Source organism: Haemaphysalis longicornis, unplaced genomic scaffold (assembly GCF_048455015.1).
Source record: "Haemaphysalis longicornis isolate Haplotype H1 unplaced genomic scaffold, Haemaphysalis longicornis Haplotype H1 scaffold_29, whole genome shotgun sequence".
NCBI classification, from domain to species: Eukaryota; Metazoa; Arthropoda; class Arachnida; order Ixodida; family Ixodidae; genus Haemaphysalis; species Haemaphysalis longicornis.
The window spans coordinates 315,427-336,365 of NW_027526331.1; the positions used below are offsets into that span (position 1 = coordinate 315,427).

At 48.7% G+C, this 20,939-nt stretch overlaps 1 protein-coding gene across 1 annotated transcript in view; it reads left to right on the plus strand.

Moving 5' to 3' along the window:
* Positions 1 to 20,939, plus strand: part of LOC144173103 (elongation factor G, mitochondrial-like) — a 52,703-nt gene that overhangs the window by 7,003 nt on the left and 24,761 nt on the right. Inside the window, exons 4-11 of the mRNA XM_077701613.1 lie at positions 1,628 to 1,834; positions 4,209 to 4,339; positions 5,915 to 6,031; positions 7,460 to 7,533; positions 8,856 to 8,932; positions 15,403 to 15,560; positions 17,539 to 17,617; positions 20,550 to 20,789. Of these exons, the coding sequence (XP_077557739.1) occupies positions 1,628 to 1,834; positions 4,209 to 4,339; positions 5,915 to 6,031; positions 7,460 to 7,533; positions 8,856 to 8,932; positions 15,403 to 15,560; positions 17,539 to 17,617; positions 20,550 to 20,789 (1,083 nt within the window). The remainder of the gene's footprint in view (positions 1 to 1,627; positions 1,835 to 4,208; positions 4,340 to 5,914; positions 6,032 to 7,459; positions 7,534 to 8,855; positions 8,933 to 15,402; positions 15,561 to 17,538; positions 17,618 to 20,549; positions 20,790 to 20,939) is intronic.

Consider the following 20,939-nt stretch of genomic DNA (forward strand, 5'->3'; position numbering starts at 1 on the left):
TCCCTAGTGGCCAAATTAGTATTGAGGATTTGGAATGAACAAAATGTCTAAAGTCTAGATTAAATGATAAAAAATTATCAGGAACAGTATTTTGGTGTCAGCATCACTTAGAACTGAAAAATGTTCAATAGTATTTCGGAGTGTGGTATTCCTTGAAACACGGGTCTACGCACAGTGCCTTATCGCAGTCTGCACACATAAAGCGCATGTCCGAAGATGAGCTGTCTTCTTCCGAAGAAAGACTATCTTCCGATTCAGACTCGGTGAAAGGAGCAAACTCAGAGTCAGAAGAGTCATTGCTGTCGGTGTCATCAGAACGCGCAGTTCGTTGGCCCATATCGCCGCTTTGCCGTGCATCTGAAGAACTCGAAGGCAACTCAGTAAACGAGGAGAGCGAGAATAACTCGTGCGCGCCGGTGATAAACAAGCTAATAGTAGCGCCAATATAGATAGAAATCAGCTGCTGCCGCTCCCGCAACGGAGTCTCCGAGTAGGTTACTTCAGTTCTAAGCAAGGAGAGCAAGAATACCTAGTGATCATGGGTAATAAACAAGATAAGAGTAGCACGAATATAGATCGAAATCAACTTCCGCCGCCCCTGATAGCAAGCGCCGATCAAGTTTCGCGCGCCTCCGTTGCGATCACGTGGCGAAACTGAAACCATGAAACGTGTTGACACGTACAGGCGCCGTAACGCGCAGAAGCTAGAGAGTTCTGTTTTTCACTGCAAGACGGCAGCACAATCAAATTTCAAACACTTCTTGTAAGTCCCAGGAGGTGGCAGCACCTCCCAGGAAGCATGCATCGTTAATATGGCGCGAAATTTCAAACGGATGCTCGAAATCGTACCCGTACGGCAAAGACCTTGCAGGACGGAAAACCGCCGCAGTACACGTACGGCAAAAACCCTCAAAAGGTTAATAGCTTCAGCAGGTTCATGGGTTAAAGGGCCCCTGAGATGGGGTTTTTGGGGGCATCGATGGTATCGGAGTGCAACAGCTATTTCTTAAACTAATCGGTGATGTACTAGACCGCCCTTGATTTAGGCAATTTTTTACGAGCGTAACAACATCAGAAAGCTACAAAAACATATTTTGTGTGTGCTTGAGTTTACACAGTCACATATATTCCTTTTATACCATAGTTTAAAGCAATTGCATACCGGGCCAAACCGGGCTTGACGCTCCTCCGTTCTCGGCGGAAGGGGCCACTGGAAAAACATCAGTAACGCAGTGATGCAAATAATCAAGTCTGCTAACTCTTCGAGCTACTGGTTTTAAGGTGTGTTTGTATTGGGAAAGTGCGGATGCCTGTTTTATTAGTTACCTTTCTTCAATTTCCTGGTACGAACAAGTGCATTGAGATCAGTAGTCGAACAGGTATGTACAGATTTTTGTTAATTATGCTACCCTCTGTGATTATTATGCCTGCCAAGACGTGGTGAGATGGCACAAGAAAGAGAACGATGCATCCAGCTTCTACTGCCCCACTAAATTCTTTCTTCCGCTCCACTATTTTGCATCGTATGATTGATTACAATGGAAAAAGTACTCTTCTTGGCCAATCCCCCTAAGTGGGCATGAGCCATTTTTTGGGCCACCACCACCGCCACCTCTCCTCTACCCAGGTGAAGGGCAAGGACCAGGTGGGCGCGGTGATGGACTCGATGGAGCTGGAGCGGCAGCGGGGCATCACGATCCAGTCGGCGGCCACCCAGGTCTACTGGGGCCCCACGGCCATCAACATCATCGACACGCCCGGCCACGTCGACTTCACCATTGAGGTGGAGCGCGCCCTGCGTGTGCTCGACGGCGCCGTCCTCGTCCTCTGTGCGGTGGGTGTTTTATGCTGCTTCTCTTGCTGAGTGGCCCATGGCCGGGAACAAGTTTTTGCTTGGCCCTTCTGCTTAGAGGATTGTCACTATGATGGAGTATTAAATGGAGTACATTTCAGTACTAAATAGCAAGCCAAACTTGTGCACCTAAATGAGCCAAAAAATAAAGAGGAGAGGGAAAAAAATTACGCCCACCTCCCCTCACGGGAACCCTGGTGTGATGCTACACTGAGGGGGTTCAAGCGCAAGCGGAGAGCAACCATCGACTGAAAGGCCGCCGGAGAGCGGCACACCGGTTATATTCTAGGCACTATATATGCGCAGCGCGCCCGAACGAGAGGAAACCGTGGAAAGAGAGAGTACTGCACATGCGCAGCACCGCGCGCAGCGCGCAGCGCCGCCCACCGGCGGAGTGAGAGCGCGCTGGGCCGCACACGCTCTCACCTGGGGACGCGCCGGCGCCAGTGCGTCTGCCGCGGCTATGACGCAACACAATCCAACACAATCCACTTTAATCCAATCCAAGCCAAGCCAAGCCAATCGAATCCAATCAAATCCAATCCAATGCCCCTCGCGAGAGAGTGTTCGCTATCAGAGAGGAGAGCGGGAGAGTGGCTGCGGACAACGGACGCACGCCGCGGACAACAACGGACGCATGCCGCGGACAACAACGGACGCACGCAGGAAGGACAGGGCCGCTGACAAGAGATGCTCTGAGCGTCGCATCTAAAAGAAGTCAAACGAATCAACGTTCATAGTCCACTTTCGATGAACTGAATCCTACTGAGTTTGAAAAGGATGGATTTCCTCTTGAAAAACGTGCAGTTACATCGAGGACATGTTTGATCTGGCCAGAGTAATCTTGGCATGTGGTGAGCACTGTAATATGTTCTTCTCTTACACCTGGGCACAGCCTGCAGCTAGCAAGATCAAGGGAACGCTCTCTTATAGCCATCCACACTAGGTGCTGGCAACAGCACTTAAAGGGACCCTGCAGCACTCTTTGAGCAATGCAAATAAATGTGCACGATGTTTAGATTGCACTGCCAGGAATACCTAGGCCACACACTTATTACACAGGCACTTGAAGTGGTAAGCTCGCAAATCTCCGCGAAAAGTGTGGGAAAACCAATCGTGCTCTCTTCAGTTTTCCTCATTATGCACTGCTTTAAAGTGGTGGCTGTCCTACTGGCCTGTGCTGGTCAGCGTTAATGTTTATTTCTCGCACTTCCAGTGATGATCCCCCATCATTGGTGCTGTGCATTGACCTCTTCTATGCCTGAACCTGTACGTACAGTTTTGGTGTTTTTTTTTGTGTGTTTCAAGTGTGTGCAGAGTGGTAGTGACAAACTAAATACACTCCCTTTCAACTATACCGCTTGATAACAAGCGTTTATTGCTCCAAAAACTCTCTACCAGCCTGAGCGCACACGTGCAAGAAGGCACCAATGCCTGCCGTGCCCCGCATCAAACCGGAAACAGACTACTCCATGTTGCGGAGAAAAAGAGAAAACTACCTGGCCTGTGATATGTTATAGTCCGCCAAAGAGAACATCATGAGCCTCCCGCTCTCCGGGAGAGTGCACAGCGTTCGTCGTGTACTTGGGGGTCAAGTTGAGAGGGAACGATTATGTGCGATTTTAAATCTGGCATAACTCTAGTGATACAGATTTTCATAATTCTTGTGGAAGGAGAATGCTCAGACAATAAAGTTTATCGAAAATTCATTTTGAATAGTCGATGGTAAGTGCGGCAGGGTCCCTTTAAATGAGCTATTTACAGAGCATGTTGGTGGCATTGAGAAGGGGACCAGGTTAGGGTGTGATGGTGGGGCAAGAATGCTTTAGGGGCGAAGCCCCTTAGGGGCTGGGGCTGTTGGTGGCTCCTGTCGTCGTCGTAAGTGTCGTTTGTCTCATGTAGTCACGGTACGAAAACACCGGGAAATTCGCTTAAGCCTCGACCTAGAATGTACGTGTGCTAAAAAAACACGGGGACACTCGTTTACACCTCGCACTAGAGAGCTTCGTGCCTCAAAGACACGAGACTTTTACAGCAAAGCTGTATACCTGTACCCCCTAACCGTTTCGTCTCCGTTGGCAAAAACGCCAAGGCACCAAGAATACACTTCCACACCGCATGCTTTGCCCCTCCCCAGGTTTCACGTTAGTGGAGATGACCCGGGATTTATGCTTCTCTCGTGCATCACTTGTTTTACCGTTTTGTTGGGGGGAATGTTTGTTTGAACAACAACAAGAAAGGACTCGAGTGTTTCGACTGACCGGAGTGTTAATCTTCAGCAGTGACGGATAGAGTTAGGCGAGACTCCTCCAACGATGTAGTTCTTCTTCCCCTTCCCCCTTCCCCTATTGCGCAGGTGGGCGGGGTGCAGTCGCAGACGCTGACGGTGTGCCGCCAGATGCGGCGCTACTCGGTGCCCTGTGTGGCCTTCATCAACAAGCTGGACCGCATGGGCGCCAACCCACTCAAGGTGCTGGGCCAGCTCAGGTGGGGTTAGGGTGCTTGTGCCCGACGCTGCCACTGCTGTGCCTCTGCGCTGCCTGCACAAACATGTTTGTGCACTCTGAAAATGCTCTTGACAGTGATAAAATATAGCGCTTTCAGTAAGGAGTAGAAATCTCTTATTAAAGGAGTACTGACACAAAATTTTTGTGTTCCGTTTTTTTCACAGATATAGGTGCCTATGAGCTCGCTAATCATAGAATGGCACATTGGATTGCCGAATGCAGCATAAATAATTACTTACAGCTCCATTTATTCGCGCGCGCGTAGCAGACCGGCTCGACCGGCCGTAGTCGCTCGTCACGTCAGTCCCAAAAACTGACGTGATGCACAAGGCGGAAAAGTGCGTGCCAACAGCACCGCGGCCGCCTCGATATGTCACGGGAGCCCTGACGTCGGCCGTTTAGGTCGAAGCACAGATGGCGTCATGACCTTGTTCGATGCAGAGTTGTATAGAAGGCTCTGGTTCGATGGCACGGATGAGCTTTTTCTTGCACGCAAAGATTAAAATTGATTTAAAATATGTTCTACTGAACAGTTATGGTTTACACTTCTGAGGGGCTATCTTTCTATACAAAGGAAGCTTTTTACATAGTTACCTGAATTTTGAAATTTCATGTCAGTACTCCTTTAAGCTTAGTTTGTGCAGCTGGTTTCGTGCAAACTGCATGGACGTTTTGTTGGTACAGGTTTTAAAGAAATCTACAAACTATGGGGAGAAAAGTCCCTTCAACTGTTTCTTTCACATCACCGTGCTGTTTCGGTTGAAAGCATTGAACTGGTAGTTCCGACAAAATGGGAACATTTTTTAGCTTCTCGGCAAACAGTTAATGGGCCAATTTCTGGTAGAGATTAAAAATGGCCGCCATCCCGCTCTGGTAAAGTGGATGTCCAGCGAAACTGTTGTAAACAACTGCACATGCTGATTGAGGAGGCTAGGAAATGTTCCTCTTCGTCGAGGTGGTTTTGTCACTTATGCTCGGCTTCTGCGGCAGCAAAGCCTGACTCATGCGCTCGCCCTCAAATAATGTCAACCTCCCTTTTCGAGAGCAGTGGCAAACCTCATTTTTACCAGGAACACGAGATGGGGTGGGGGTTTCCCATTATTCACAGGCACCCTATCATCCATCATGTGGTTTCAATGCTTGTTTTGTCGTTCTTTTTTAAACAAACACAGAGCTTTATGTTGTATGCCTGATTGCAAAGAAACGTTGCGCTCGGCTTTTCTGGCAGCAAATGCTGGGTCCTGCCTAGCCTGTCGCATGCGCTCGGTGTCTTGGGTGAGAACTGCTCAGTCCTGCCTGGGTTTTTTTGCTTACGACAGGAAATTTTCCGACCGAGAGGCTAACAGCTTCGCTGCAAAATTCCTGCAAGAGCAGGGCAGAGTGGGATACTTTTAGATGCGGCGTATGTGGGAAACCTGCTGCTGGGGGTTCCTTGACAAACACGTAAAGTAGACGGCGTGCCGCAACAACTGTTGCTCCTAAAATACAAGGCGACATAACAGTGAGCCTGTCCAGCAGCAGCAGCAGCCAAGCCGTCCTCTTCTGGTGTGTGCAGGTCCAAGCTCCAGTACAATGCAGCCCTGCTGCAGCTGCCCATCGGACTGGAGGGGAACCACAAGGGGGTCGTCGACCTGATCCACCGGCGAGCCATCTACTGTCGCGGGGAGCATGGGTCAGTGTTACTCGCTTGGCTTTGTCTGCCAGCTACCCTCCCCTTTGCTTTCCTCTGTTGCTGCTCGGTTTACCACATGATAACATTGGCCTCGGCCCCCAAATGTGTGACCAATGTTAAATTGTTGCCAACGTCTTGGGGACGGGAAATCAGTTTTGTTATTTTAATGCTAGTAATAGGTCCTCATTGTACTATGCGTTCATGCAGGCTTTGTGGCACACTCTAAAGGGAACTAAGTCATCTGCACAGTCCTGTCACGAAATTTTCATGTTACGTTTTTTTTGCTGCTATGGCTGCCTTCCAGCCCACTAATCATGGAATGGCACATGAGACGGTCGATTGCAGCGTAAATAATTGGTTACAGCCGTGTTTATTCATGCAAGTTTCGGTTTTGACAAAATGAACACCAAGGTGGCTGCCGTGACCAGACGGCGCTAGTGAGATTCTGAGCTTTCTCGTGCTCAGAGACTAGAATGGATTTAAAATAGGTTATACTGAATTGTTACTCTCGAAACTCACAAAAAGGAAGCCTTTTAAAGGCAATAAAACTGCCTAAAATCATAAAGTAGCTTTGCAAACCGGCACTGCTTGACATTTTCAGCCGATTTCTGGGATCATTACTGTCAGGGCGCGAACCTGACGATTGAAAATCGTTTGCTGGTTCACCATTCACGCCCTGATGGCAAAAAACAAATGCTGGTGCAGAGTAATTACGAGTGGCACGCATTCTTCGTTGGTAGCAGTGACGCGCAATGACCACGCCCCTTTTCCACACCCGGGTGATTCAAATGCCTGTCAAAAATCACGTTTTCGTTGCAAAAACGAAAACAAAACTGATTTTGAAAGCCCATTTTTTGATTTAACTCCAAACAGCTTTACTTGTTCGAGCAACGCCTGGAATGCTATGAAAAGGCGGTCCCAAAGTATCGATCAAATTGATCGATTTTGAATAGGCGCGGTAGCGAAAGAATTAAGGGGAGACACTGGTCTTGAAAAGCATAACTAAGGTAAAAGATCAATTTTTGCTATTAGTAATCAGAATTGCAGTTCACAAGCCCCAAGAAAAAAGGTACTTGCAGGACAGAGGGAAACAAGTGAGAGAACTCTGAAAAGTGGTACACTTCAGGTGCTCATACTTAAGTACAAGCATTGTATTTGCTTGTATTGTATATTGTATTGCATTGCATTGTATTGCATTGTATTGCACATTGCATTGTATATTGCATCGTATTCTATGTTATATTGTTCACCTGGTGCCATGTTTACGGTTTCGTGTGAGCCAAGCAAAGCCAGGCTGTCCACTATTTGCTTGTCCCACGTTCCCTGTCCCATTTTTGTGTTGCTGGGTGGTTTTGATGGCCACGATAATGGCCTAGTCCAACCCTCTCCCCCCCCCCTTGCATTCTTGTGTCTCCCCTGTGGTTACAGGGAGGAGGTGTGCTATGAAGATCCGCCGGCTGAGATGCGCACCGAGATGGAAGAACGGCGGCACGAGCTCATTGGTGAGTGCGCTTTAGAAGTGGGCTCGTGGTCTTGTCTCGTTTAGTTCACCTAATTTAAGGGGGACACTGGTCTTAAAAGAACTTCTTTTAATTTTCAAGTAAAATTTGTGAAACTTGTCAGTCTTGCTGCTTTCTACCCACTGATTTCAATCAAATTAGTTCCCAGGATAATTAGAGATAATTATTTTTTTTGGGTCAAAAATAGACAAAACAGTGTTGCTGGTCATAAAGCTGTAATCTTTATATTTTCCAATGGTACTATGAACCCTGGTGAGTGCAGTAAGCGAAGCAGTTTTTTGATGCATTGTTTGGAACTAAGTTTACAGCTTATTAAACTATGGTGGCACCAGTGGCAAGGAACCATTTTGAGTGCCCATTTCAAACACCGAAGTTTAATGAGCTGTAAAATTAGTTTCAAGCGATGCATCAAAAAACTTGCACTCACCAGGGTTCATAGTATTGGAAAATATAAAGCTTACAGCTTTACGACCAGCAACACTGTTTTGTCTATTGTTTGACCTAAAATGGCTAATTATCTCTAATCATCCTGGGAACTAATTTGATTGAAATCAGGGGGGTACAAAGCAGCAAGACTGACAAGTTTCATAAATTTTGCTTGAAAATTAAAAGTTGTTGTTTTAGGACCAGTGTCCCCCATTAAGCTTGCCCACCTTTTTGGGCACCTGAGACTGAGAAGAAGAGGAAGCTTGCTGCAATCTTAGCCCTTATCTTCCTCGAGGAATGTCCCCAATCTGACAGATTTGATTTTCTTATCAAATTGTCTGACTATTGTGCAAAGGCAGCCTGTGACCAGCGAATGGAGGGTTCCAGGTTTGAGTGGAGCTAGCTAGGTGGTGAAATAACTTCCGAATGAATGGTTGACCGACCAGTCCTGTTGGAAGCCTGTCGCGACTTCCCTCCCCACTTGGGATGCTTGGGGCTGTGTTTCCGGTTGTATAGTTTGACTGGAATCACTCAAAAGGGCAACTGGGACCAACAGCTACCTTTTGGGTTAGATAAAGTTCGAGCAAGTAAATTGCCAACAAACCTCACAGGGCAGGAGCTGGTTCACAGACATCAACACGCAGGAACACACAACCAGGGATGCTGTACCTCTGATGACACAAGTCTTTGGTGTAAAAACGGGGTTGGAGCTTTACCGCATCACCCCTGCTGGACGTATTCCTGCCACTGTACCTGTGCGGCTGTGACCGTGAAAGGGCTAGTGATGTGACACGGGGAACTGAGACTATTCTCGTTCTGTGTCCGACCCGAGGCTCTTGCTCACCCCTTGTTCCTGCGGCTCGTGTTTTTCTGCCCAGAGCACGCGTCAAATGCAGACGAGGCCCTTGGGGAGCTGTACCTGAACGAGCAGACGCCCTCAGAGGAACAGCTCATGGCAAGTGGTTTTTTCCCACATCAAATCGTGGGGTATGTTTCCCGTGCCATAACTGCAAACAGCTCCGTGAGGCACACGGTGGTAGGAGTGGCTTTCAGCAATTCGGAATTGTCAATCTGCAGGAGGAGTGCACCAAACATGACGAGAGCAACTTGACGCAAGGCAGTTCAGTTTGAATTGACTGCAAGAATTTGGAGGGTGTCTGGTGGAGAGCGTGGCGCGAATCAGTGCGGGTAGGCCACTCATGTGTGATGTATAACTTAAAGTGAAGGGGCTCTAGGGGCCCTTTGGAAGTGCTGACAGAACTGACATTGAAACGTGGAACAGGCGGCAATGCACGGTCTATGTAGCTGGCAACTTTAGAAACCTTGCTCGGGAGGCCATTACTTACAGCTCTTCTTTTCAGGTCGGCTGTCGCCAGTGCCGATTTCTGACACAAAGCGTACCAAAAAATGCGGCACATATACTGGAGTGCTAGCAAGAAAGCAGTGGCAACCTGCTGCCCTTGCCGCAAAGTTGTGCAGCATTGTTTTGGATATTGCAAATGAACTGGGAAGATTAATCATAGGAAGCGATATGATAAACCGGAAGCAAGCAAGGCAGTGGTGATTTAAAGCAGTTTAGAAGCAACCGAATACAACGCTACCACGTACCAAGCAGTTTCATCAGTTTTGGTCAAATCAGTCGTGCTTTCTTGAACTCCCACATCCTTCACTGCTCCAGACCACTAAGCAAAATGCTCCTTCATCATTTGACTCGTGATAAAAGGTGACTATTCATTGAAGAAAAGCACGTTGTCCTTTTGAGGTTGGTTTTGCACCAACGCCTCCTCGCAGAGCAGTACCGCCGCAAGTGTGGACGAGTAGTGCCATTCAGCAGCAACCAGGGAAGACGTTGCATACGCCAGACGTTGAAAATACCGACTTTCTCCAAAGTAACCATTCCTGTGCTTATGCATTCTGCGTTTAAGTGGCTTGCCTCCAGTACTGTACAAGGGTCACACAATTATCTGGGCAAATATTGCACCAGGTATTGCACTAAAACCGAAACGATCTTGTCGGCGTTTGGGGTCGTTGCGTAATTTATCGGCTGGGCTCCCATCATATTGTTTCTAGCTTTCTTTTTGTTGTCCGATATTTAAGCACGACAGTACAAAAGTTCCAGCTAAGTTTTTATAAACCTGTGAGGGCGTATTGTTAAAGCGTTTGTCACGCAGTTTTAACCACTTCCGGTGTAAATTGCGCGGTATAGGCTCCGGAACGATCGCCGGGTGGCGCTGCACTCTCCCCTCGGGGGGAGTACGCGGTGGCTGCCGCCGCTTCGGCACGTGCTTTTTTCGCTGTGCGCGTGCTGCATTTATCGCGCTGCGGTAAGGTGCCGGTAAAATTTTCTTTCGACTTATGAAAGCATACATGTTAGCATGTGTCCAGCAAGTTCGGTTTACACGTAGAGTAGCTACTGGGTCCATTTTTGCCGGTGCTTGTCTTGTCGTCTGCTACGCACCAGTCGAACGGCCGAGCGCCCCGGCGGTTTCACGGGATAAAGAGGGCTCTTGTGGGCGACCCTTGGCTGGTCTAACCACCTCAGTCATCGCGAAACGACTGCATCTGGTGAACGGCTTTTCAGCGCCCTAAGCAGACGCCCCCCGGCCCGCTCCTCTGCGTCTGGTAAGTGCACGTGCAGCTCGCGCTGTCTACCGCACCGCCTGAGGCATCCAGCCTCCTACTCACGAATGCAAACAAAGCGACCGCCGGCTGCGCGAGCCACTTAAGCCAGCACGTACAAAGAGCGGCGGGAACACTCCTCACTAGCCCGAAACGAAAAGATGAAACTGAAAGCGAAGCAAACCCCCCATATTGTTGCATGGTCAGCTGCCACGACAGTAAAAAGGCGAAAGAAGAGGATCCATTCGTTAAATTCTGCATATTCCCCGCGAAAGCTCACCAAAAGGATAGACGGTAAGCATGGATCACTGCGGTTCGAAAGGTGAAATAAGTTGACACATTTTTGTTTGTATCTGTGTGCTTTCAGTTTACATTACCCGGCTTTGAAAATGCGAACTAGTGTTCTAACGAGTCCTCCCCTCTACACTTTTTTTAATGCATGCTGCTAATGATTGTTTTCCGCTATAATAAATGAACTTCAGAGTTGTTTAGCTGGTGCCATTCGATATCGTCCATATATAACACATAAGGTTGACATTTTGCATGGGGGAAAAAAAAAAGTTTGTAGCGATTTACCTGGCTGTAGTAGCTCTGGTCCGTCTTGTCATTGTGACTTGTGTTCTGGACGGGATTGCTGCGTTGTTCGCTTTTTTCCCACATTTAGAAATACTGGTAATTAAAACAGGTATACACCGAATTCTGTATATTATAGTAATTAAAAGTTATACGCCACAAGCTGTTCTGTTGTTTCCGCGAACTGTCACGCTAACCCATACTTGTACTCCAAGCGGGTGACAAACATTGCGAACGAAAATTTCTTCAAGGACAAGTAAAATGGAAATGCGGCGCTGTCAGCGCACCCCTTAATTAGCGTGTGCCTTTCTAATGCGTTTTTATAAGATGCAGCTGATTGTGCCTTTCTAATGCGTTTTTATAAGATGCAGCTGATTGTTTCAAGAGTAAGAAATAACCTATTAACCATGATCAATCACGTTTATTTTACATTTCTTGCAAGCTTCAGTGTTTCTGCAGTCCAGAAAGTCTGGATGTCCGAAGCGTGAGCACGCGAAGGGAGTAACAAACAAGAGAAAAGTACGCTGTGACAAGCTGAACAGCTGTCGCGTTGCAGAAGAAAAGAGCAACCGACGACCGCTGAACAACGCGTTCCCCCCTTAAAATCGTCGGGGCAGTCTGCCGGTCGAGCGGCGGGAAGCAGGCGGCGCGTCTGTAGCAGATGACAAGACAAACGTCGACAAAAATTAACTCAGTAACTACTCTACATTTAAACCGAACTTGCTGGACACGTGCTGACGTGTATGGTTTCATAAGTCAAAGAAAAATTTTATCCAGCCCTCTTCCTTGCGCGAAAAATGCAGCACGCGCGCAGCGGAAAAAGCACGTGCCAAAGCGGTGGCCGCCGCCGCGTACTCCCCCGGAGGGGAGAGGGCAGCGCTTCCCTCGCCCGGCAAACTTTAGCTTCGCCTCCCTATGGGCAGTGTGGGCGGGGCCTGTTTTCACGTCTTTGCTATTTCCTACCTTATCTTAGAAAATCTACACGTAAGAGTGGTATATTTGTGTGCTTGGTGACCTAATGTATCAATCTAGAGCAACTTGTGTTTCCCTTCAGTGCATTGTTTCTATGGAAGGTTTTGTGATCCATCTTGGGAACTGGATCAATGCATATGTAGGGGGCATGCAGCCAGGGTTTCACTGTGCCTCGTAGCTGGCCCAGCTCATAATGTGGCTTATGACGTGACCGAGAGTAATAATTTCAGGGTATTACATTGACACGTACAAACTTTTATGCTTGCTACTCTTCACTGGCATTGTTTGCCAAGCTCTCTTCTTTGCTATGTGGTATAGGACACGGAAGGGCAGGCAGTGAGGTATGCTTGCTAAAAAAGGGGGAGGAAAGTTGTGTCGAGTGATGCCATCAGTTGCCCGTTGAGGATGAAATTGATTGCAGCGATTGATGGCGGTGTGCCTTTATTTCTACTGTCCTCGCAAAAGAAAGCATTCAGTTTTACACTGGAGTCAGTGTACCTGTGAATGCTTGACCGTGCTGCATGCCCTGTTAGTTCTATTGTGTCACGTAACAGCAGGCGTGTGTTCTACATTCCAAACTGAAATTCGAATGAGCAGCCAATACACACATTTTTTTCTTACCTGAACTGGTGCAGATGGGTGCAGTGTCATGCACACTAGTTCAGAGTTGCTACTGGAGCTATAATTTAAAAAAAAATGAATTTGTGCTGCACTGATTGTACGAGTGCAGCCAGTGCAAGTAAAAAAAAAGTAGCTCTAGTGTTACATACGCATTGGTGGTGGTGGTGGTGGTTGTTGTGCGGGATCAGGTGGGGTTGGCCTGGCTGGATATGTCGGCAATTGCTCCGCCCAAGCTCCTCCTAATTAGTCTATGTTATGGTCCTTTCACCATGAGTTCGCTAGTTCCGTCTCCTGAAGAAAGCTTAGTAGAAGGTGCGACACGTCTCTGCGCAGCATCCAATGACCCCTTGGGAAGACGGATGTGGTCCAGGGTGTTGTTTCAGAGGGGATTTGGTTTTTTCCATGGAAAGGAGAAGCGTTGGTTGGGGTGCACTCAATTCGTAGCATTTTGCTTTTTTGTAAAATGCCTGAGGAAGAGCTTGACTGTGCCCCATTGCTATCTTCCCGTTACTAAGTTTGTCACTGAAGAGAGAGACGGGAATGAAAAAGAGAGGAAAGTAGAGGTGCTGGCTAACAACGGTGCATATTGTGTTTACTCCCATAATCCTCGCACTTTTTTTCCAGAAAAGTAAAGTTAGGGGGTACGGTAATTATGCGGGAAAAAATTTTCGTGTGTTAAAAGCGAGCTTAATTAAAATATGAATGGGCATTATACATAACCGAGACATTTACAAGCAGGACTTGCCTTCGTAACAAAAGTACAAGGTGGACATTGGCACGAAACACAAAACTTTATTTGTTGCGGCCAGCCGCTGCCCTACTTCACCATCCCACGTGTGGTAGTGGGGGACCCAAGTGGGAATGGTCCTAGTCCGGGTCAGTGCTGACAATATCGCTGGTCACTGCCTCGTTTTCACCTCCGGATTCCACGTCGGCTTCAGGGGCCTCATCTCCACCCCACACCAAGTGGTCTCCAGTCGCATCCAGGGCATTCAATGTGCCCAGCTTCTTGAAGCTCTTGACGACAACGTCTGCGGCGATCATTCCCCACAATTCTGATATCCAGCTGCACAGCATCTCCACCGATGGTCTCCTTATCTCGCCGGCCGGCGTCAGAGCATGCTCGCAATCCAGTCTGCGTACAGTCTTCGAACGGCTTGTTCAGAGACTCGTTCAAAGGCTGGAGCATGGAAGTTAAGCCACCTGGAATGACAGCTAGCTCGCTTCTTGTTGGTCGCCTTTAGTTCCTCGTGCGCCAATCTCCAGTAGCGCACGCGCTAAACAAGTAGACGCCGAAGGGCCTGCTTGCAGCGCGGTTGCCGCACACTATAGCGTATTCGATAGCTTTCAGCTTGAAAGCGGCTGTATAACTGGTGTACCGTTCCACGGTGAAGCGGCACCGAAACCACCGCAGAACAAAGAGACGAAAAACTTCTTAAAATGGCGGAAAGTGAGCTCTCGAATGCTGCTCCTCCAATGAAAGGACAACCGAGGGCTGCGCGAATGTCGCTGAGTAGCGTGCATGAAAAACAGGCTCAGCGACAGTGGGAGTAGCGTTTGAGAGATAGCGCTTGGCTGCCTTGTGCTTGGCACGCTTGTTTAAACCGTGCTCTCCACCGAATGGAGTAATGGCAAGCGCGTGCATGATGCGGGTTTTGCGAGCAGATAACTGTCGCCGTTGCAATTTTGGGGAGGGGGCGAGGATTATGCAAGGAAACAAAAAATCCAAGTTTTGGGAGCTCGCATTGGGCTGCAAGCATTACAGGAGTAAATGCGGGTAAATACGGGTAGATGCGAGTAAATACGGTATTTATTGCAGTCTGCAATGTATAGAATAAAAAACAAATGATGGCGCATTCCTGAAAAAAGTTAAAACAATGAAATTAATTGGAAATGAAAAAGAAATAACGAAGAAAAGGTGAAAGGAAAAAGAAAAAAAAAGATTGCGACACTTCCTAATGTGAAATTTGTGTGGAGTGCGAAGTGCAGTCTTCTTGGTCACGGCGCATATCTGCTGCATCTCGGGAAGTGACTGCGTGATCAGCGAACGCACGGTGGCGTGCGCTACTCTGCCGTTATCTCGCAGCGTGTCGCCGCTGTTGAGCATGATGTTGTAAATCATGTTTGAACCTCCCGCGCAAATGTCACATGGTTCGGATGAGCCACAAACAGAGGAGGAGCGTCCATGAAAGTGTGAGGGGGAGGTTGCTCCGTGCCGGCGATGCATGGCGAAAGTGTGAGGCGCTGTGAGGCAGTGAGACATGCTGAGCGAAATTGTGAGGCAGGGAGGCATGCTGAGCCGTGGCAACGCGCTGGGAGATGACGCCATAGCAGTGCATGCCGCCCTCCCTCTCACACTTTTGCCAGACGCTCCTCCTCTGTTTTCGTTGTGCCTTTGCTGTCTCGTTCGTGCGCTCAGTTAGGTACGCAGACATTGCTGTCGCTGCTAAAGTGCTGCGCACTGAAACGATGTCCACACAGCGCTGTAGGCAACAGTCCCTGCACTGTTTTTGCCGATATGTCATGCAACCAACTAAACTCAAACTGAAGCTTCAGTCCAGAGTTCACAGGCGCACTGCCAGTGCGCTGCCCTCCAGGCGATGTATAGTAAGCTACGACCCCCTCCCCCCACCGTTGCAGGCGGGCATCCGTCGGGCGTGCCTCAAGCGTCAGTTCTTCCCCGTGCTGTTGGGGACAGCCCTGAAGAACAAGGGCGTGCAGCCCCTGCTGGACGCCGTGGTGCAGTACCTGCCCAACCCCTCCGAGGTCGCCAACTACGCGCTCGACGAGAGCGACCCGTGAGTGGTCTGCTTGCTTGCACTTGCGCCCCCCTGAGAATGCAGTTCGCACTTAAGGGCAAAGCACAAGTTTTGCTCACTAAAAAAAACTGCTTTGTCCTCCCGATAAAAGTGACGCCAATCTTATCACAAGCTTCGAAGAGATATTGGAGAGGTTAAGGAAAACAGCCGAAGCACTGGCGACTCCCCAGCCCCTTCCAGGCGATTTCTCCATGACGTCACAGGATGTTGTTTGTGTAAGTGGCGGTTGCCGACCTAAGGCACCGCCAAGAGACATGACTGGGTGATTGCAGTTGCCCTTCCCTTGGGTTCCCTTTGTATTACTTGAGTGTTAATGGGCAGTGAACACAAACGTGACCATGCTTTTCATGCTGGCCTCTACTGCATCCCTCCTGCCCTTATTACAGTCAAGCCCGCTTATATCGAACAGCGCGGGGATTGTAAAATAGTTCGATATAGCAAAAAGTCGATATAGAAAGTGAAGCGAAAAAACTTGTATGAGAGCAATCTTGCCAACGGAGTCCCGAGCTAACGCTAAGCTCTTACCACCCTGCAGTTCACTATTGATACAACACTTTCTCCGAAAGAAAACAATAATTTATTGCGGCGGAAGAACTGCGTGAGTGTAGCCTGCTTCTTGGAGCGCAACGCGTTGCTGGTAGCTGCTTGCTCCACGGCATCAAACAGTCGACAAGCACAAGACCGCTGCCCTCAATGCCACTGCAGTATCGCCGTAGCAGGGCCATGGCAGCGACAGCTTCGCTCGTGCTTGGAAGCGGTACGGAGTCCTCGGCATCTTCGACAGAGCGGAGACAAGCATGGATACAAGCGAATAACGGCGAACCCAGTGAACCGAGCAAGTGGGCGCAGCGAGTGGCGCGCACTTGAAATTCGGTGACACCGCAGCCCTCAGCGCCCAATGTGGCGCTTTTGGCTCCAACAGCATGCATGCGTGGAGCTGGTCCACTCTGCCACGGCCCGTTTGGACGCGCCCGAGCTCGTGCGGGAGTCGCAAGCGATACCCGCGCCACCGCTGCGCGCCGATCCATTGCGGGAAAGCCTGCCGCATGTCTAAGGAGATCGAAAAATCTTGCGCGGAAGAGTTCGATATATCCATTGTTAGCAAAATCGCGTTCGATATAAAAAGTTTTAAATGCATGTAATTTTTACCAGAATTGCACAAGTGTTCGATATGGCCGATATTCAATGACGTGGAATGCATGCAGGCAACCAAGTGTGCGCCGCCATATCTGTGGCCAAGCGTCTGTTGCTAGGCGACGTTGTGCGCACGGCCCGCAGATCAGGCACCCCTCTTCTCCTCCATGCAATCGTGTGAGTGCGCCGTCACTCGTTACGTCGGGCTCCGCGGGATGGCGGTACTTGTCCATGTCCGTGGTGCATCGGTCATGTCTGTGGCCGTTTCCAGTGTTGCCAGGCGAAGAAATTGACCGCTAAACTTTTCAACGAATACCATCTATAGGCAATAATTCGATATATCCGTGTTCGATATAAGCGGGCTTTACTGTATATCAATCACTGCAACACTAAAACGAAAATTTTTTCCATATTTCGGGTTTTATTTTTTTTTTTTCGGTGAAAAAGCATCTTTCGTGGCTGGAATGGAGCAGACCTACGGCTAGTACTTTCAAACTGAACAAACTTGTATTTTTTTTTTTCATGGCTCCTTTTAACGCATCCCTTCTGTTCTAAAGCTCACTTATCCCTGAAACTATTGCTCCCTGCACATTATTGTATTTGGGGCACTGACAAGTTGGTTCCTTGGTCCTGCCTTGGCACAACTTTCTCCAGTAAGTAACCCCACTGGTGAGAACAGCTTCCAATGAGCTATGACAAGGTGTTGAGAACTACTCCTCCGTTTGCACATCTTGCTCTTCTGAAAGGTTATCGTTGCCAAGCGCCGGATGTTGTGTTCCCTTCCCTGAGACTCCCACCGTTGCCGCCCGCCTCGTCTGTGCAGGGCCGAGGTGAAGAAGGTGGTGATGAGCCCAGCCCGGGACGGGAGCCACCCCATGATCGCCCTGGCCTTCAAGCTGGAGGTGAGCCCAAGGAGGGGGTGTTCGCGTCATGTTGACACAGTTGCCAGAAAGGGAAGGGGAAGATTTCATGGGGAGCCCAGCTAACTGGGGAACCTTTGAGGATCAAGCGTTGGGGGTGAGGTTTAGGAGGTGGACGGATGTTTTATATGGTTGGGGTAGGTCAAGCAGGGGTGGGGTGTTACTGAGTAGTAGCCTTTGGGTGCAGTTAAGAAAGTGTTATGTAAGGGGTGTGTTTGTTTGTGGTGCACATCACGTAAAAATGGCCTGTGGTTGAGAAAGGTTAGAGGGAGGAGAAGCGGACGTGCGATGACTTCTCACATCATGTTAACATGAATTTTTTGTCAGTTAATATGAAATTTTTTTAAATGCAGAGCATTTCAGTAACTCACGATGTCACCCGCGTTGACGTCCGTAGTCGTAGTCCGCACCCCTCCCCCTACACTATATAAAAAAAATACTATCCGGCGCCTGGTTTCGATCCCTCGACCCTGCGGGCGGTACACAATATGCGGTGCTCTACCCACTGCGCCACAAAGCCGACACAGAATGGGAGGCTATGAACGCACCTTATATCCTTGACTCATTCAAACTACGTCAAGAAGCTGCTGATACAACGCATTCACTACCACCAACTCCCCAAGCACTAAACGTTAACGCAATACACCCACCCCCTATGCGACGCATTTACTCGAGTCCCCCTCGCGGGGAGATGGGCCCAATTTTTTTACCTAGAGATTCAGCAGAGGTGTGTTTCCTGCTGGGAGGTAGGCTGATAATTGGAGATTGATGTTCAAATCAAAAATAAGTGATTTTGACTTGAAACAATTTGAGCCGAATCATAATTTGCTTTGAATTCACTTTGAATGCAGAAATCACTATCTGCACAGCCCTGCCATTCGTACTTGCTACGCCGTAAGTTCATAGCAAGTGTGAATGCACCGCAGGCTCTGTTACATCGCGAAAAAATGGGGAAGGAAACGGGAGAGAGGGATGCCAGGTTTATTTTTCTTGATAACGAAGCAAAGCATTGTCCCCAGTTAAAAAGCCAAAAGAGCTTCGATATTTTAGATTAAAGGGCGACGAAGGGAAAATACAGGTTTGGTTCATTAGAAAGATTGCTTTGTCTCGGTAAGACTGATGCCCATTTGATAGCACACTTCATTGAGATATGTATAAAAAAATTGGCTTAGCTTGCATTAGTGGCGCAAGGCTGGAAAAACAGTAGAGCTGGGGGTCGACTTGTACCCAAGCCACACATACATAAAAAATGACATTAAGTAACGAGTGTTTAAGGCCTCATGATACCGAATGGCATTGTTCGGGCCATGTTACACGTGAAAACAGCAAAGGAATTGAATGTGTTAGGCACGATGGTGATGATGACCAAAAGGAGAAATGCGCTCATATTTTAGAAGTTTTTAACGTAGGCAAAAACGTCAAACAAGGGTTAAAGATGTTTTTTTGTGAAAGAAAACACGATGAGAAATAGTGTTTTCTAGAAAATGGGGTGAGCAGTTTTTAAAAGTGGCTTCAGGAGCTGCCGTTGCCTGCCAGCGGTAGCCAAATTCGAAAAGTTCGAAACTACAAGTAACACAATGTTTTGCCCTTTGCCTCTTTTTTAGTGAACTTCGTCTTCTTCAGAACTTCGCCACCAAGAGTGAACAAAAGATCGTCTTATTTCGAAGTTCAGCTACATTTCCGTGCCAACACCATCTGTGCCAACACCATGGTGCTGAGAGTGTTGTTGGTTTCATTCGGGGCTCATTGCGTTCGAGAGTAGGCAGGTTTAAGGCGTTTGTGAAAGCGAATAAGTCGTGCAGTACTCCTTCGACCAAAAATGACATTAGAGCAAATGGCATTAGATTGTTGGGTGTGGCAGTAAATTACTGGCAGTAAAACTGAAGGCATTAAGCACTTGACGTCATTTTTCGTGTACGTGTGGCACGGGTATTAGCTTCTCCCCACACTGACAACGTATCCCAGGTGAGAAGAAGCAGCCGGGCTCCAGTGGTGCAAAGCTGTTTTGGACAGCACTGGGGAGCAAAGACGATTAAAGTGTGTACGGTGTTTTTATTCAGTAGCAATCGTCGTCGTCTTCCGACATCACAGCTGCGGAAGGCAAATCCTCTGTAGCGTGTCGTCGCTTCGATAGAACTCCACTTCTTCGTCAGCTGGTCCAGTGGCTGTCTCCACGTGTGGATTGTGCAGGGATGTCTTGGGAGATTCGTTGTCGTCGTCTTCGATCGCTATGTGACAACGTTGTCGTCGTCTTCAGTCGCTACGCTGGGTCGCTACGCAACGATGACGACGAAGGCAAGAGCTCCTCATGTAACGCAAGCCCATGCACAAGCCTGGCCGACGCTGGGCGGTCGCCGTGAGGCACGCACTCACGTGCGCTCAGGGTTTTCTGCCTCCGCCAGACGGATTTGTGGCGGACTAAACAGCTCTGCTGTTAAAAATTCATCAAGCAGTGGCGCCTCCCCGGCCACTTTCTAGGGACGTCTATAGAACCCTCTTTGTCTGATTGTTGGGCGCCAACCTAAACCTCCCTGAAAAAACTTGACTTGGCAATTGTAGTGGGGCCTCTAGTTCTGTTCGGTTGTGTCACTTGAATGGTAACATGCAGTGAGCGCACTGATAGTGCTGGCCCATATTTTTCAGTCACTCCAACCATTAATATGTCACTGTAGCATGAAACTCGAGCGTTTCAGTATTGCTCGCGCTTTCTCGGTTAAAAAAAGTGTCTTTGGTGGCTGGTGTGGAGCTGAGTGAGTTACCAAGGGCTGGTTCTTTCAAACGGGATGGAGTTGCATTTTGTCTGCATGGCTCTTTTTAAAATGAGAGGTGACTGAGCCTCGAGTGTCGTCCGTTTAATTAACGGATGACGCTTCGTAAATTAACGTATGCCCGTCCTCTTCTCTTCTGCCCACAGGCGGGCCGCTTTGGGCAGCTGACCTACTTGCGGGTGTACCAGGGGAGGCTGCGCAAGGGGGACACCCTGTGGAACGCCCGCACGGGCAAGAAGGTGCGGGTGCCCCGAGTGGTGCGCATGCACGCCTCCGAGATGGAGGAGGTCTCGGAGGCCCTGGCCGGGGACATCTGCGCCGTCTTCGGCGTCGACTGCGCCTCGGGCGACACCTTCGTCTCGCAGGCCGACCTCAAGCTGGCCATGGTGAGTGTGTCTCTCTCTGGCTCACTCCATGTCCAGGAGATGCAGTCATTTTTACCTTGACATTTGATTCACACAAACGGGGCAAGATAGGATAGCATGGACAAGCACTTTTACCAAATGATAATTTATTGCAAAAAAAAAAATGAAGGA